This window comes from Ursus americanus, chromosome 17, assembly GCF_024610735.1.
Source record: "Ursus americanus isolate L20-20 chromosome 17, mUrsAme1.1.p, whole genome shotgun sequence".
Taxonomy (NCBI): Eukaryota; Metazoa; Chordata; class Mammalia; order Carnivora; family Ursidae; genus Ursus; species Ursus americanus.
In genome coordinates, this window is record NC_142143.1 from 36671698 (window position 1) to 36688891 (window position 17194).

The 17194-nt window shown below is 34.7% G+C and overlaps 2 protein-coding genes across 39 annotated transcripts in view; one reads left to right on the forward strand and one right to left on the reverse strand.

The window, feature by feature from the left end:
- Positions 1 to 17194, forward strand: part of LOC148108660 (uncharacterized) — a 199554-nt gene that overhangs the window by 44834 nt on the left and 137526 nt on the right. For 26 of the 33 annotated variants that reach the window (XR_015727179.1, XR_015727170.1, XR_015727167.1 and 23 more), the window contains one exon: positions 16361 to 16413. Coding sequence is in view for 9 of the 33 variants with exons in the window: in XM_087868906.1 (XP_087725032.1) it covers positions 16361 to 16413 (53 nt within the window). In the remaining 24 variants the exon portion in view is untranslated. Of the gene's footprint in view, positions 1 to 2409; positions 2522 to 5256; positions 5390 to 6306; positions 6326 to 16360; positions 16414 to 16876; positions 17016 to 17194 lie in introns of those variants that run through there. The other 7 variants (XR_015727168.1, XR_015727180.1, XR_015727163.1 and 4 more) reach the window with 4 other exon arrangements.
- The window catches only part of PTPRQ (protein tyrosine phosphatase receptor type Q), a 258211-nt gene that overhangs the window by 22107 nt on the left and 218910 nt on the right, over positions 1 to 17194 (reverse strand). For all 6 annotated transcript variants that reach the window (XM_087868896.1, XM_045779834.2, XM_087868894.1 and 3 more), the window contains 2 exons: positions 5157 to 5238; positions 1922 to 2012 (listed from right to left, as the gene is read on the reverse strand). In XM_087868896.1, the coding sequence (XP_087725022.1) occupies positions 1922 to 2012; positions 5157 to 5238 (173 nt within the window). The remainder of the gene's footprint in view (positions 1 to 1921; positions 2013 to 5156; positions 5239 to 17194) is intronic.

Sequence of the window (17194 nt, forward strand, 5' to 3'; positions counted from 1 at the left end):
TGGGACACCTGGGTGGCTCAGTCATTTGGGCGTCTGATCTTGATTTTGGCTCAGGTCATGGTTTCAGGGTCGTGAGATTGAACCCCATGTCAGGCTCTGTGAAGGGGCAGAGGCTGGTGTTCTGCTTGAGATTCTCTCCCTCCTTCTCCCCCTACCCCTCTTTCTTCTCTCTCTCTCTCTCTTAAAATCTTTAAAAAAAATCTTGCTAACGTCTCAAATTTTTACATATTTTTAATTAGATACTCTTTGGTCTTTGGACCAAATATATACTGATATATTATAAATTACTTCAGCCAAATATATGATTATAAATAAACATTAAATATTTCATAGTACCTGCCTTTTTTTTTTTAAAGATTTTTTGTTTATTTATTTTTGAGAGAGAGAGAGGGAGCGCGCGCGTGAGTGCATGAGCGGGAGGAGGGGCAGAGGGAGAAGCACACTTCCTTAAACAGGGAGCCTGATGTGGGACTTGATCCCAGGATCCTGAGATCATGACCTGAGTGGAAGGCAGATGCTTAACTAGCTGAGCCACCCAGATGCCTGGGAACTATCTTTCAATCAGATTACAGTGTTTATTTTTACAGAAGAGCATTGAATAAGCATGAGGCAGATAGTACTGAAGAAATTTAGGTAGAGACAAATATAAACATGTAAACATTTCCATATCTCTTAAATTTATGATGCATCCAACACAGGTTAACTCTTTGAAAAGGAAAACAAAAGACCTACTGAGAAACTTCATGCCATAGAAACTCAGAGACTCAATACTAACATTCCTTACTTCCTACAATAGTGTCTGATTTGTCAACTTGCTCCTGAAGTCATTTACTTGTGATTTGCTTTGTTCCAGAAGGGATTTTGGTGATTAAAGCTATTTGCATTTTCATCCTATCCTAATTCTTGGGAATTAGCAGATTCCGCTAGATTACTACTTCCTATATCACATTTCCCTAAATTTGTTTATTTCATGCCTCAGTTATCCTTGAGTTCTAGAATATCAGAATTTGGTTTATGTCCTCCCAGCCACATCTTTTATGGTTTTACACTCTGTGATTCTATCCTTCTTCAAATCTGTGTCTTTCTAGACAGAAGAGTTCAATTCGTAAGTAAGGAATTTTCCCAATATAGTTTTGAAAAGGCATAGAACATAGAAAAACGTATATTTATTAAAAGTACTCTAAAATTAGGACTATTTTAAAATTCTAGATTTTGAAACAATATTAACAGTATTTCAGAATATCACAAATAGCACTTCTTTATCTCATAAAGAGTATTAGATCAGAATACAGATAGGAGGCACATCTGCTCAAAAAATGTAATAGCAAACATACAGCTATTATTAACAGACGAAGGTTCTATATTTCCTTTCACATCACTACTAATTCTTAAAGCGATAGTATACTTTCTTTTCTTACTGATTGGAAAATGAATTTTTTTTTACCATGGTGAGGCACCACCCTGCCCTTTTGTAAAACCAATCCTGGTAACCACACATTTACTTTGATCTTCAATGAATATTTTGCAATGCATTTTTTATATTCCATAAGAAAGCACTGCCCTGCTTTTAAGGGAAACGAATGCACAAAGTTACATGTTTCTCTTTTCATTTGAGAACTAGATCTGTAGGAAGATGTTAGAGAGGTTCATTACTTGGGTTAAATTACAAAGCTGAGAAACTATTAGGTCTACAGTTTCTTGCACCTGCATAAGTAAACCTTGTATGAGCAAGCTAAAAATCATGTACATTAACTTTAATAAATATTAACAAAGCAAAAGAGATACAATTGAAAATTACTGCTAATAAAATATATTATTGTGATTCAATTAATATGTAATATAATAGATTTAAGAAATATGCATTTGGTGCTCATTTTTAAACATTTTGCAGATAGAAACCAGAGGCAGTAAGGGCACATACATGGTTTTATGTTTGGAAAGCGGTTTTTTGCTCGGTTCCAAGGCAGATCGGCATCAGTTGAAGAAAGATCCTGAAGAAATTTTGGTAGTTCCTGTGGAGTGAAGTCATTGCAAAGTTTAGATTTATTTCAGAGGTAAACAAGAAATTCTACTTAGGAAAAAACTATTCTTTGTTCTAAACCCTTTTACTTTTAAATTGAAAACACCTCTCCTAACTGCAGAAACAAGGTCAAATTATTAGCAATGAACTTACACAAACATTTACTGAAAATACCCTGAAAAAATTGGTCAGTTGGGCTATTGCTTTCTCTGGGATAATTTCTTTGTACTTTTGGAAGCTGTAAGATGTGGCAACCATGTTAGTAATAACCCTTTTCCATACTTTACTAATGGTTTCATCAGGAACACACTGAGTATAATTTAATATTTTAATGTCTACTTAGTAGGGAAAGGGAGTTCGGTGATTTATTTTTTGTTTTTTCTCCTCAGGCAGTGTGATTTCATGCCTATTAATTGGTACAACATTGGTCAGTTTAAGAAGATGCCAGAGGTCAATTCCTGTTCTCAGTAGGCATTGTTAAATCGATACTGGAATGCAAAGGTGCGATTAAGAATTATCAGACACAGATGAAGGGTCAAGGAGATCCATTATTGACATTTTGGTAAAAAATCATGATATTATCCATTCATCAAGAAAGTTGGTGCATGAAAACGTGTTCACTATTTTGTTGAGCTGGTGATTTATATTTACAAAGTTTATAGTTTTTATTTTAGAAGTAAGTCTCAACTTGCCAGATTCCTTAAAAAGTTTAAAAATTTATGTTTTTACAATTTTTTCAACATCATTATAAACTATTTCTTTTATTAGGTAAGTCTCCCTTTCCCCCTTATTATTCCGCAAAAAGAAAATCCAGACAGTCTTTTGCATGTGGATATGTGCAGTGTAAGCATCTGAAATCTGGTGTATTGGCACAAAAGGCTTAGAAAAAATTTGTTTAACCAAATAGGGAATCCTAGAACAGTTTCCCTGTGTCAAAGTGTTGGGGGTAGATGTCAGCATATTCATAAGAGACAAAGGAATAGAGGGGGAAACAAAGGTGAAATGGAAATCTCCTGAAAGGTGGTACTTTTTTTCTGTAATTATTTCATATAGAAGTTTCCATTTATAGATTTAAATGACTGTGGCCTTGATAATCAATACCCAATTACCAGGTTGACTGTTTGGATAGTAATTTCACACTTGGCAGCCTTTTTCTTATCAGGGAACACTGGGCCTCTGCCATCCTATTCAATTCTTTCTCTTACTGTTCTTTTTAGCGGGATCATAGATGAATGAGGCTGTTTTGTATCCTTATGCTTTTGTATTTCTTTTCTCGCTCTCTCTCAGGGATACTCTTCCCCCTTTAACTACCCATTGGTCTTCTGATTGTCCAAAAGTTCATCTCAAACATCACCTTTTTGAGCAGTCTTTTCTGAGTGTATCCAAATGAAGCCAGTCCTCACTTCTTTCTGCATATCTCTGTCATGATACAGTGTATTTATGTATTTTTTGTGCACGTCTGCAGTTCTTATCATAGTATGAGTTCCTTTATGGTAGAAGTGATCGTCGTAATATATAGCTAATACTGTGTCAGCCACTATTCTTAGTGTTACACACATTCAATCATTTTAGTACTCACAACTCCATGAGGTAAATACTATTATTTTACAAATGAGGGTATTGAGGAACAGAGAGTATACGTGATTTGTCCAAATCACTTAGCTATTAGCTGTTGAATTGCTATATATTGATATGCCAAATATAATGCCTACCTATAGTAGGAGCTTATAAATATTTAAGGTATAGGTGAGTATGATCTGAGTTTTAAAGTTTATCAAATATGCATTTATTTATTAAAATATAATTTTGCTTTAAAAAGCTTCATACAGCATTAGGAGAAAAAACAATTTAAAAAAGTTCCTTACGTATATAGATATGTTTATACAATATATACATACAACCTATATATTTGCATTTAAAAAGTTCTTAAAACCATGATCTCCAAAGAAGTTGAACTAGAAATCTTTTCAATGTAATATATGTGAAAATGTTGTTGCTAATAAAACTTTTCATCTACTCAGTCATGCATAATGTGATTTTATTCGCTCCTATTCCAGTGAAATTACACTTTTGCTCCTGAAAAATTCCAAGTTCTCGCTTTGTAAATGCTAAGAAAAGTTTTATGGTACCATCGATTTTGTTAAGTCCAGACCAATATTACTTAAGAAGCATAACCAAAGAGCTGTAGGAAATACCATTAATCTTCTCACATTTTGTTATTATTCCCTGAGAGGCTGAAATATTATAATCCTGAATTATTCAAGCCAATTGCTTAATTCTTTGTTTCATAGGTTCACACACTAAAAATTTCATGAAAAAAAAAAAGAAATAAAGTTTTTGGTGACATTTAGAAATCCATTTTACTTATATAATACAAAATAATCACATAAGTTTGGAAAGATGCACAGAAGTTTTAAAAAAGCTTATTTACAGATCTGATATATACCTTATGCATTAATATAATTTTATAGATATACAAAATGCTAAAAACAATATGATTAATCTTAACTTTTAAATAGTGTTAGAGCAGAATGTTCTTAACTTCACATATTTTCCATAAGGTGATAGTGTATTTATTTCATAGTAACTTAAAAATAGGCCTCATAAAACACGGGTATTTTTCCTTTTAGATAGTTCTAGAAATAATATTATTTCTGTAGTTTCTGGAAACATCACGTTCTGTTCTCAGGTTTATCTATATCACGAACATAAACTAAGCAGGCAAATATAAAATTGAATTATTTAGTCTCTAAATCTAAAATAATTATTTAAATATAAAACCACATTTATGGTAAAGCCCAAATCTTGCCCACCAGCAAAAACCAACGAATGCAACCTTCCAGACTCCCACGTACATCTGGATGAAAGAGCAGAGCAGAAATGAGGCCAGGCTGCCATTGCTGGGGAGGTCTGCAGAAGAGCACCCTTTCCTCACACAGTAGGTGAATAATTCTGTTCAGGTTGCACCAGAGGCCACCCCGTGTAACATTACTATCCAAACAATCAACCTGGTAATTGGGTATTGATTATCAAGGCCAGAGTCCTTCATGGCCTTGCATGCTTAAAATGGACATGAAATGTGACACATGAAACGACTGGAGGTCTGGCAATGTTGTGACAACTGCTAGTAACATACCGAAAATTCTTCTTGAAACTTTAGGTTGTTGTTTGTGCAAAGCTCTTCAACATGTTGCAGGAAGGACTTCTTGCTTACCGGCCTCCAAGCAAAGAGAGGTAGAAAATGGAATCATGTTAGACTGGCACCGGCTGTACAGTGAACAAGTCAAAGAACAGCAGACGTTGCCAAACCTGTAACCACACAGCCCTTTAAAGTCACTCTGCCATATTTACAAAATTAACTTTTCCCCTGTAAGTGTTCTTTCTTTATATCCCTGGCACAAAATCCTTTCCATTTTTAAGTGACTTTATATGAACGATTTCACATTGTAAGGAAGAAAGTTTTTCAAGTAAATATAAGGGCATAAAGTTATCATTGAATCCTAAAGCACATAATACCTCTTTGTCATACAGAAAACATTTTATACATTACAAGGTTTTAGAAGATATAAAATATTGCAGTGACCTCATTCTCATAATGACATGGTTTTTAAACCCTAAGGAGTTTAAATATCCCCGTATTACTTCCCAAGCTAAAATACAGACATGCAGGCTTCACCCCAGAGAGAGAGAAAGCATTTCTCCAGTTACCATGCAATTAGTCATGCTTTTATGATTTATATCCAGCTTGGAGGTTTTTCTAGCAAACATACAAAAAAAGGAACCACACATTAAGATTCATTGAATCAGTGAATCTAGCATTGATATTCAAAAAGAAGAAAAGATATTTAACAAACTTACTTGATGGATTTTCTATAACTAAGTAACCTGCAACAGAGATTGTGTTAAATGCATGATAAGTTGAGGGTATAGCTCTTTCTGAAGGAGTTCTAGATTAAAATCAGATAAATATAATAAATCAGTAATATATGACTGCTATGCCTTTACCTGATATGCAATCATTATTTTGAACTCTATTTCATTTTTCTAAGTGATATTATTTGGACTCAAATATGGCCAAATAATAACTTAGCTTCCCTCTCAAGCTAAGACACCCTTTTAATATTGTTAGGCATTTGGGGTACTATGTTAAAAACAGGTCACTTTTTAAAATATTGCATAGTATTTAGAGCCGAAGAGAGTTAATGTGGATATTAAAAAATATTTTCTTTGTCCATAGAGAGTACGTAACCAGGGAAAGTGGATCTTTGAAGAATGACATCATATTGCCTAAGTTTTATTTCATGAGTGAGTTTTGATGAGTTTATAACCATAAAAAATTACAATTCTTTCAGTTACTTTAGACATATCTCCTCTGACAGTTCATTGGTCATCATTGGTCAAATTATTCATACTCTGAAAAAAACTGAAATAGTTTTTAACAGCTAAATAAACTATGCAACACACACAAATTCAAAGATGGGAACATCTTTAATAACACATTTGTCATGCACAATCAATTAGCACTGCAAAACCACAAAAGGCACAAAGTATAATGAAATAAAATGAATAAAATATAAATTTTTCAAAGTTTCAAATTTTAAATATTATCAGGGATAATTTTACTGCATTCCTTAAGTGAATAATGTTTATGAGAGGATGTGGTTTTTGAAGTAAAGAACAAATGAAAGAAAATAATTAGTTTGAAAAATGTGTCATAATGAATACTATGAAAATGGTCACAAAGGGATATGTTCAATGAAGAAAACATGAGACAAAAAGTTTATTTTATTACAATAGGAATTGGTGAAAAATATGGGGGTGCAGGAGTAAGTACTACCAAGAAGAATAATAGAATTCTTGGTTAATGCAAGGGGAAGGAGGTATATTCCAGCTTCTCAGAGTATATCCTCATACAGCACCCCATTATCAAACACAGTGTCACAGTGATAAAACAGCAACGTTTGAACAAAGTCCAGGTAGATGAACTTGTAAGCTTCATCCAAGAACCTAGAGTGATTCTGAGAATACAACAGAGAAATTTTTAACTAAATGGATATGGAGATGGTTGAATGGGCTACTGAATCAGAAGAATCCTAGATTTAAGGTTTGTGACAGGAAAATAGAGAGTGTCTGAATTAGAGGCCCTGGAAATATTTCTGACATAGCATCAGATAAAGTGGGGACTGAGGCAACAGTTAATTCCTGTTGGAAATAATTACCCTTCAGCAAAGACCAGCAAGAAAAAAACATAATCATGGACTAGACCCATACTACCCAAGTCCCCTTAGATGCCTGATGCCCCAATGCTCTTATGCCATCATGTTCCTCAGAAACAGGAAAGGTAAGTGGGGAAGGTTGGGCAAATCCTAATTAACTGAGCTTAAGATAGAAATACAGATGAGATATTTGAATTAGCAAGATCAGTCTCCCTGCTACCACGCAGAAACGGAAATTCTTCAGCTCACGGTTATTGCTTTCCTAACAACAGGGAATATTAAAATCAATTCGTGGTTGGTGAAATTCAAACACACTACATCTGATTTCATGACAGGCTCATGGTCCACCTAGTTAAGGACAGTCAGACTGCCATCCTACAGTGGGGAGGGTCTCTTTTCCCAGGGAATCCAGGATTATTTGAGGTGGTATTGGCAGAATATTTTTACCAGGCTCTCTAGAATCTAAAGTAGGGCTAGCTTCTGGGCAGCCATCGATAAGGCATTTGAAGAATCAGAACACGATCCATTAAATTCTCAAAAGACACTAAACATGAATAATCATGTTAAAATATAAATGTGTAAGAAATAGCTAAAGCACCATGTTATTATCCGCACCCTTACTTTTTCTTATTAATGATATCTATTCTCATTTAGAAATTGTAATTAATAAAAATATCTTTTGTCGATTTCTTTACAGTGAAAAACACTACAGAAAGTTGCTTTTTTTTTTTACTATTATTTTATTTTGTATTTGAAAGATCTCTCTAAAGAGACTAATTTTAAACTGTAACTGACTAGCTATTGGATCCAGGTGGATATTTGTGAATTCTTTCCTTACTATATAATATGATGGCTTCAAATACCTGCTCCAACACTTACCGGCTACATTACCTTGAGAAAGGTACTTAATCTTTCTGTGCCTCAGTTCCTAATTTGGAAAATAGGCTAAGTATCTGTAAATCAAGTTCATATATGTACAATGCTTAGAAACGCCCTTAGCTTTGGAAGCAATACATAAATATTAGTTACTATCATTAGCATTATAATTGCTATGTCTACTTTATTTTGTAAAACTCAAGCTTCTCTTATCCATCTGTCCTATAATTCACACTGATATAAAGGAAGGTGTTTTTTTTGTTTGTTTGTTTCCAAAAGAATATTCTATCTTAATTTTACTCAAAATTGGGTAATCATCATGCTGGCGTTTTTAACATTATTCCTTACAACTACCTTTCACACCCTCTTGTTTGTATTCCAGCTATTCTCTAGCATCCCTCCCTCCAAGTTTGTACCATTCTAGGTGTTTTCCCACAACCAGATCCTATGGATTCCTCAGTAGCCGATTCAAATACTAACTCTTCCATGGACCTTGCCCTGTTCTATTGTAGAGAAAATAATTTCTTCCTTCTATGAAATGAAATTTCTATGGAGAAACCACTTTCCACCTTGTATTATGGCTATATAAGCACAGGTATTAAGGATACATGCATTGAGGTTCATGTGTATTTGAAGGCAGGGAAAGGATTAACACTGGCTCCCTACAAGACCCTCATAACCTTATTCATAGTAGACAATGAATAAATCATCATTAAACATACAATTGTTGATGCATTCAGACTAAGATACACAGAAAGCTAAATATAAGTACTGTGCTTATTATGAGAGTATCTGAACTGAACGAATTTTCCACTAAAACAGTAAGCAATTGAGAATTCTCAGGAGCTTTAGATAAGTCTGATCAATAGAAGTATCAATAAACACTATATGAGTCTAGGGCGCCTGGGTGGCTCAGTTGGTTAAGCATCTGCCTTCAGCTCAGGTCATGATCCCAGGGTCCTGGGATCGAGCCCCACATTGGCTCCCTGCTCAGCGAGGAGTATGCTTCTCCCTCTCCTGATCCCTCTGCTTGTGCTCTCTCTCTGTCAAATAAATAAATAAAATCTTAAAAACAAAACACCATATGAGTCTAAACAAAGCCATATTAGATCCCCTAACATTAGAAATTAACAGGTGTTAGATACTTCTTAGGAAATTAGATATATGAACAACAAAATCATCTTGCCTATCCAAGTAGTAAAAAGATAGACTTCAAAAAAAGAGTAAGTTCTGTTTTGGCTTTATTTTCCTTTGTATCACTCTCTTTATCAAACCCAATCACTTTATGTAACCTATTCTTCACATTTGTATTTACATAATGTGAGAAACAAGACTTCTAAAGTCTAATTTTTATGTAATTTTTCAGTCTATGCCGATGTCACCAGTATGTGTGAACTGAAATTGAAATACCTATCTGGATAGCTTAAATTGAGAAGACGTTTTGGCAAATATTACCTAACTATTTCAAATAAAAGATTTTTTTTTGTTGTTTTCTGTAGTATCCATATCACTGTTTTGATACTTAGCCTCATATTGTATGAGTGTACTTTTCCTTTAAGAATTGATGGCATTCTGGGGTGCTTGGTGGTTCAGTTGGTTAAGCATCTGACTCTTGATTTCAGCTCAGGTCGTGATCTCAGGGTTGTGAGATCAAGGCTCATGTCAGGCTCTGTGCTCAGCGGGGAGTCTAAGGGCCTGTTATTATATCAATATAATAGTCTCTCTCTCTCTCCTCTGCCCCTAACCCTCACACTCTCTCTCTCTCTCAAATAAATAAATCTTTAAAAAAAGGGAATTGGCTGCATTCTAAATTTTATTATAGGTTTTAAAGTTTTGCTTTTAAATAGGAAAAAATGAATTTGGACAATTTATACAGGGAATTAGAAAAGAAGGTGGGGCATAATACAAAAAACAACAACAACAACAACAACAACAAAAAAAAAAAAACCCAAACCACTGACTTATACTGATGAGGAAATTAAATTCTTTTAGGAAAAACTGTTTGGTTAGATAAGTATAAAAGAAAACCTCACAGAAATTAATGTGCATGAAAGTCAACAATGTTATTTCAGGAGTGCTATTTTCAAATTAAGTGATCTGTGAAGACACTCAAAGAAACTCAAATAGAAAACTTTCATTAACATTTTTAAAAACAAATTGTTACATGAAGAGCATTTTAGACTGGTATTTTATTCACTTACAATGGTGAATGATACTGTCACATGAAGAGCATTTTAGACTGGTATTTTATTCACTTACAATGGTGAATGATACTGTCAAATCAAATTCAGTTCATTATTATATAAATCAATGTGGGAATTGTCCAGATTTCAATAAGATAACTGACCACTTTCCAACAGAAGGGGCTAAACACTTTTTATTACATGAATCTTAGCTGTCTTAAATCCTATTCCCTTTTGTTGAAAAGGGTATTATTTCATGTCTGGGATCATTTTTTAAAAGTCTATCAAAAACTTAAATTCCACTCAGATTACTCTTGATAGATCCAGAGAGGAACCATTTATTTATGTTGGCAGTGGTGATTGAAGACCATATTGTCACAGAGACTCAGCTTTCCCTCAAGGTCAATTAGTTGAAATCTATAGGGAATTAAAATATAGTCCAAATAGAGAGCCATGGATGATAGCCTATAGATGAGCGGCTTAAATCAGCATTACCAGTGGCATAGGACAAACTGAGAAACTTTGTGTTTTCTACTTAAGTTAGGTTAAAAAGAAAAGAACCTCAAGTTCTATTGTGATTTAAAATACGTATTTGTCATACTGACATATACTTCATATTCAACTAAAAATTTGTTAAGAATCTATCTTTCTGGTAAAACATATTAATTAATCCTTCCAAGTTTTATAAAATACTGAGTGTGAATTTTTAATTTCTATATTTCAATCAAGCCATTAATTGCTCCAACATTTATATCTACTTCTATAATGATATCCTATTACTTATCCTCAGCATTTACTGTGATGCTTTCAACGGTGTCTTCAGTTTTGTTCTTTCCTATTGTTTTTATTTGTTCTAGGCTTTAAAATAGTATTCTTTCAGATCTTTTTTCTTTCTTTCTTTCTTTCTTTCTTTCTTTTTTTTTTAAAGATTTTATTTATTTATTTGACAGAGAGAAAGTGAGAGAGCATAAGCAGGGGGAGTGGCAGGCAGAGGGAGAAGCAGGCACCCTGCTGAGCAGGGAGCCAGATGAGGGGCTGGATCCCAGGACCCTGGGATCATCACCTGAGCCGATGGCAGACACTTAACTGAGTCACCCCGCTGCCCCATTTCCAGGTCTTTCTTCATTCTTTTATCTAATCACCAATAATCTTTCTGTGGTCCATAATATAAATTTAAAAAGTTTTCTTAACCAGTCCTCAAAAAAGTTAAAAATAGAACTACCATAATGATCCAACAAGTCTACTTCTAGGAATATATCCACAAGAAATGAAAACATTAGCTCAAAAAGACATCTGCATCCCCATGTGTATGGCAACATTATTTACAACAGCCATGACATGGAAGCAACCTAAGTGTCAGTGGGTGAATGGATAAAGAAGTTGTGGCATATATACACAAGGGAATGTTATTTGGCCATAAAAAGAGGAAATCCTACCATTTGCAACAACATGGATGGGCTTGAAGGCATTATGCTAAGTGAAATAAGTCAGACAGAAAAGGACAAATACTGTATGATCTCACTTATATGCGGAATCTAAAACACAAACAAACAAACAAACAAACAAACACAAATTCATAGAGAAAGAAATCAGCTTTGTGGTCACCAGAGGCGGAGGGGAGAGGGAGGGGGTATTGGAGGAAGGTGGATAAAGGGTACAAACTTCCAGTATTGAGGTAACTAAGTACTAGGGATGTAATGTACAACACAATGACTGGCTAACACTGTTGTGTGGTATATTTGAAAGTTGTTAAGAAAGTAGATCCTAAGAGTTCTCATCATAAGAACACTTGTTTTTCATTTTTTTCTTAGTTCTTTTCTTTTTATTGTATTTATACGAAAAAAATGTTTGTTAGCTGAACCTGCTGTGGTAATTACTTCACAATATATGTAAATCAAGCCATTATGCTATACACCTTTAACTTACACAGTGACATGTATCAGTTATTTCTCAATAAAACTGTAAAAAAAAAGTTTAAAAATATTATCCTGGTAGCTGGTACTGTATAGCTGACTCTAAAACGTTACCTTATAAAGTAAACATACCACCTCAATAAGTAAGTAATGTAATATTTTTCTTATTTAATTACAAAAACAATCAATTAGTAAGTGCTATCTAAGTGCTTTCTCAGTATATTTCTTCGTATCTGTAAAGACAAATAGGTTTAAAACGAGCTTAGCTAATTGAAGGGCAGCTCTTTGGAGGCAATGCCCTTTCCGTTTTCATCGCAGTATTTCCAGTGCCCAGAACAGTGCTTGGCACTTGGTAGGTGCCTGACTGATACTTCTGTTACCCAAATGAGGTAAAATGGATTTTTAGATCGATAAGGAAAAGCAACATTCTTGCTGATGTCAAAGAGCTGAGAGAAGATTCCCAAGGTAGCAAGAGTTGAATTTTCATTATTACTAAAGCCTCACCACATTAGCACATTTGAAAACAAATTCCTGACAGATGTTTTATTTTGTCAACCACATATTCTAAATTACAGCCAGGGGCACAAGCTTAGCTACCTTGGGCAACAGGGAAGAAGGAGTAGAAAGAGAGGATGAAGACACTGCTGACAGCCGTGTGAAGGGATGGGCACAGGCTCTCGGTGAAAATGTAATAAAGAGGACACGGATGACATGATATCATCTAAGAAGAAGTGCTTCGAGCCTGAACTATTAGCTAGCAAGGCAGGTTAGCACTAAAGTTCCTCAGTCAGGGGTTAGAAGGTAACCTCAGAAAACTAAGTTTGGAAGAAGACTGCATCTACCTTAACAAACAGGATTTAAGTACAGGCGTTCTAGCAAGGTTCTGATGAATCCAAACTGCTAAGTTGAGCTCTATCAAAGTAAGAGCTCTGACTAAGCAGGACACTACTGACTAATTCTGAGAGAAAATGTGATGCTCAAGGAGAAACATGAGGTAAAAATGGAAGTTTTTTTCTGAGGCATTAATGGCATAAAGCAAAAAAAGTAGAAGAATTCTATTTAATGATGATGAAGAAAGATACTTGGCAGAGCTGCTCAACCAGACCCCTTGTGAGTCTAGAATGCTGAGAGGTCAGCTTTGAGGGCTGGTTGGAAACGGATATTTTATGTGTGATGTGATCACTTAAACCTTTAGCTCAACAGTCTTACTTTGATAACTGAATCTGATCAAGCAGGTACTTTGAGGAAAATGTATTTTTATAAAACTACTTTAATTCTGTCAATGGAAACTTGGCAAGTAGTTAATAGGAAGTAAAACAAGGTTACCTATGATTCCAAAACGCTAAATATGATTAGAGTAGAAATAGTCCTGGCTTCCACTGTTTTAATCATGCTGAGTACTGTTCATGATCAATTAGAATGCGGGACACTTGGCCCCATCCAGCCTTGTGGCTCATGGAGACTGACTTCTCTGTCATAGATTTGGGATTTTGAAATCAAATGCATTTTCGTTCTTTGCCTCCATTCATATGCTTTGCATGAAGAAACTGATTATCTCTGGGGCATTCAATCTGTTGCTGGGGTCCACGGTAATGCTGGCATTTTGTTATGCTACCTTCAGAAGGCATAAAGCAATTTTTGTGCTAGCATACAAATGGCATTTCTGAGCATCAGAGGAGTGCCTGAAAACATGCACAGTTAGCTACCCATTGGTTAGGGCAGAAGTACAGTATGAACTGTGCCACTCTGTGTATGCCCCAGAAGCACAGAATGGGAAATTACGTCATCTTGGTCCTTACAGATTACCACCTGCGGTAGTTGAAATGAGCTTGTGTGAAGTGTGGACCCAGACTTGATCTGTCACATGGAGAAGTCAGCTTTGTATCATGGTAATAAGACAAGAGGCATGTGAAGAAATCTGGGTGGAAACTTACTTTACTATCAAAGCTAATACAACGTGAGAACACAGCAAATTCTCAGGACATGCACATTATGAGTCAATGTGCATTTTGATAAGGTTAACTTTACCATATCAATAGCATGCAAATTAGAGAGGACATATTGTAAGTAGAAAGCATAGGGCTTTTTTGGTTTTTTTTTTTTTTGGCTTTGGAAAAAATAGCACATTAAAAAACAAAACTCTCAATATAGTGTATTTAAAAATACAGAGCACACCACCTGACAAGATGAAAACAATCACAACAGAGCTCTGCACCACCACAGTGACTTACTGGATGACAAAAATCTCCTTGCGTCTAAAGAAAAATGAAGAATATCTGGAAGTAAAGATTCGTTATTTATTTAGTACACAAACACACTGGATTATTTTTTGCTACTACAAGAACATGAGCATTAAATATCTTGAGCTTCATCCTACTCCAGGACACCTGTCTGGAATTCACATATCTGTCAGACATTTCTTATCTGGATTCATGTATTTTTGTCATTGTTTGCAAAATAGTTTAGGAGAGAAGTAAAATTCATGGTCAGACCCTGTCAAAGAATTGATGGCAATTAAAATGCTAATGATTTTACATAGAATTTCATGTATCAGTCAAATATCATGTATTCTTACTGAAGGTACAATAAGACTTGCTCTACTAAAGATTTTTCAGTTTCTGCAAGTTTGAACCTATGCTAAAATGCCATCTCTCCTTTGTCCCATATCATTAAAGAACAAAAAATTAAAAAAAAAAGCAGTTCTTCCCTTAGAATCATTTCTCTGCATAGACAAAGCTGCCTGAAGAAGGTTCCTGTGGGGTCTTGTCTTTTTAAGAGGGATTATATTGATCTCATCACTACATGAAATTAGTATGCTTCTGAGTTATACATACACATAGAGGTTCAGGCGTATCTTGTTACCTCCGAATCAAACACACCCAGGCTAGCATCATGGCTGTCCTATTTAGTAGATGGACCACCTTGGACAGTTACTTAAATTCTCTAAGTATCTTTTGTTTTTCAACTGTAAAATGGGGGAAAAAAGTATCTACCACAAAGGACTGAAAGAGTTACATGCGATTATTACACAGAATTAACACACAGTAATTGCTCAAAAACAGTAGCAATTATTATGTTAGCAAGCCCTCTATGTGAAAGTAGATTGGGGTGATTTTTAATTTTATAAAGATTGTAAATAACAATTATAATTCCAAATGTATTCTGCCTTGGCGTTTCCAAGAGCTTCCTGAAGACACACACATTTAACAAAAATTCAACATGCAAACTTCTAAAGTCATGGAAGAAAGAAAGATACTCTTAAAGTAGCAATTCAATTGTTTGTTTTATTTTGTTGAGGATTTTAATTCCATTTGTGATCACTGGATTGGGCCTTGAGTCTAATTAATGCACCATTACATTCACTCAACTAAAGTAGGCAAGAGAATTAATATGGAATGATGCACAAAATTGGGGGGGGGCAATTAAGGCTTGGAAGAAACTGAGTGTCAAGTAAGAAGATTAGTAATGTTGATTAATGTTATTCTACTGTGTTGTTGTTGTTTTTTCTGATTTAGTTACCATGGGTGGTGGGGGGGGGGAGGATAGGCACAGAACCTACTATAACTTAATTAAGACTGGTAAGGAGACAGTGAAAAATAAACATTTTTAGCAAACAGAATATTTAACTTGTGAGCCTTCTGTTAGGTTATTTAATTTTAAGTGTTATAACTCTCTTGGGAAGGTAGTTTCTGTTGCAGTTAAATTAGTTAAAGCAATCCACAGGGCCACCTGGTCTCAGCATCTTGAAGAGACAGGTCTGTTTTACCTGAGTGTTTGCTGATCTTGCCAATATTTCCTCCTAGAAACCTTTCTCACTTCCTTGGGCTAAGTGGTTGTGTTTCAAAGGAGCCATCACAAAATGTCGTTTTGTTCATTTCTTCATCAAATAAACCCCAAGGGTCATTTTCTAATCTGATGAATGTGGAAGAGATGAGCCCAAAATATTAAATACCCTTCCTAAGAAATATAGTGTGCACTGTCTAAACTTAAATATAAAATGTGCATAAGGAAATGATATAATTTTCATTCCAAATAAGAATTGAAAACATTATCTTGGCCTATCCTGAATGTTCTCATGGAGTTACAGAGTACTAAAGGTTTTTTTTTTTCCCCAGAGTACTAAATCTTCATTTGAGTTTTGTTCTCCTTCAGGAAGAAAAAGTACAGTGTGAGAGAATTCTTCTTCAGATCCTTCGTGAAACAAGGTAAAAGATAATTAAATAATGAGAGTTTACACACACACAAAAATTACAGGATGAATCTTAACATGTAAATAAAAATACAGGCACATGTCATAAAATGAATAATTTCTTAACTCCAAGTCCTTGACAGGATTCAGTACAAGCATCATAATGACTTTTGCCAACTATGTAACTCCCTAAAATTAATATTTTAATTATTGATTAGATATTCTTCTTTTATCATTTCTCTTATGGACATGTCAAGACATACAACACTGAGGAAAACTGCTACTCCAATTAGCATGAAGAAAGTGGGCAGGTTGGAGGGAAAAGAACATGCCCAAGCCTCAGGTAGAAGGAGCATATGTTAGCTGGGTAGATTTAAAGGAAATTACCTAAATTCTGTCCTGCAAATAACAAAGACATATGATGTAAGTTATTCAACAATTTAGAAACTAACTGAAACTCCCTGATTCTTTACCCTCAGAATCTACTACCAGTCTCTGTGGCTCTACTCTCATGACCTATATGGCTTTTAATAGATTTACATCTTCCAGCACCTCAAGACAAGAGAAGGGCTTGAAAGCTTCATTGAAGGATGGCCCTTTTTATATGTTCACGTGACTAAATATGGATCTGTTAGTTACCATTTTTTCTAGACTTACTGTCTACTGTATTATTGACCTTATTCACATGAAAAACCTTCAATAAGTAGTAAATCTGGAGACAGATCTCTGTAGTACTCAAACCACTTGATAGCTATTTTCATAAATTTCTGTAATAATCAAGCAAAGCATATTATTAT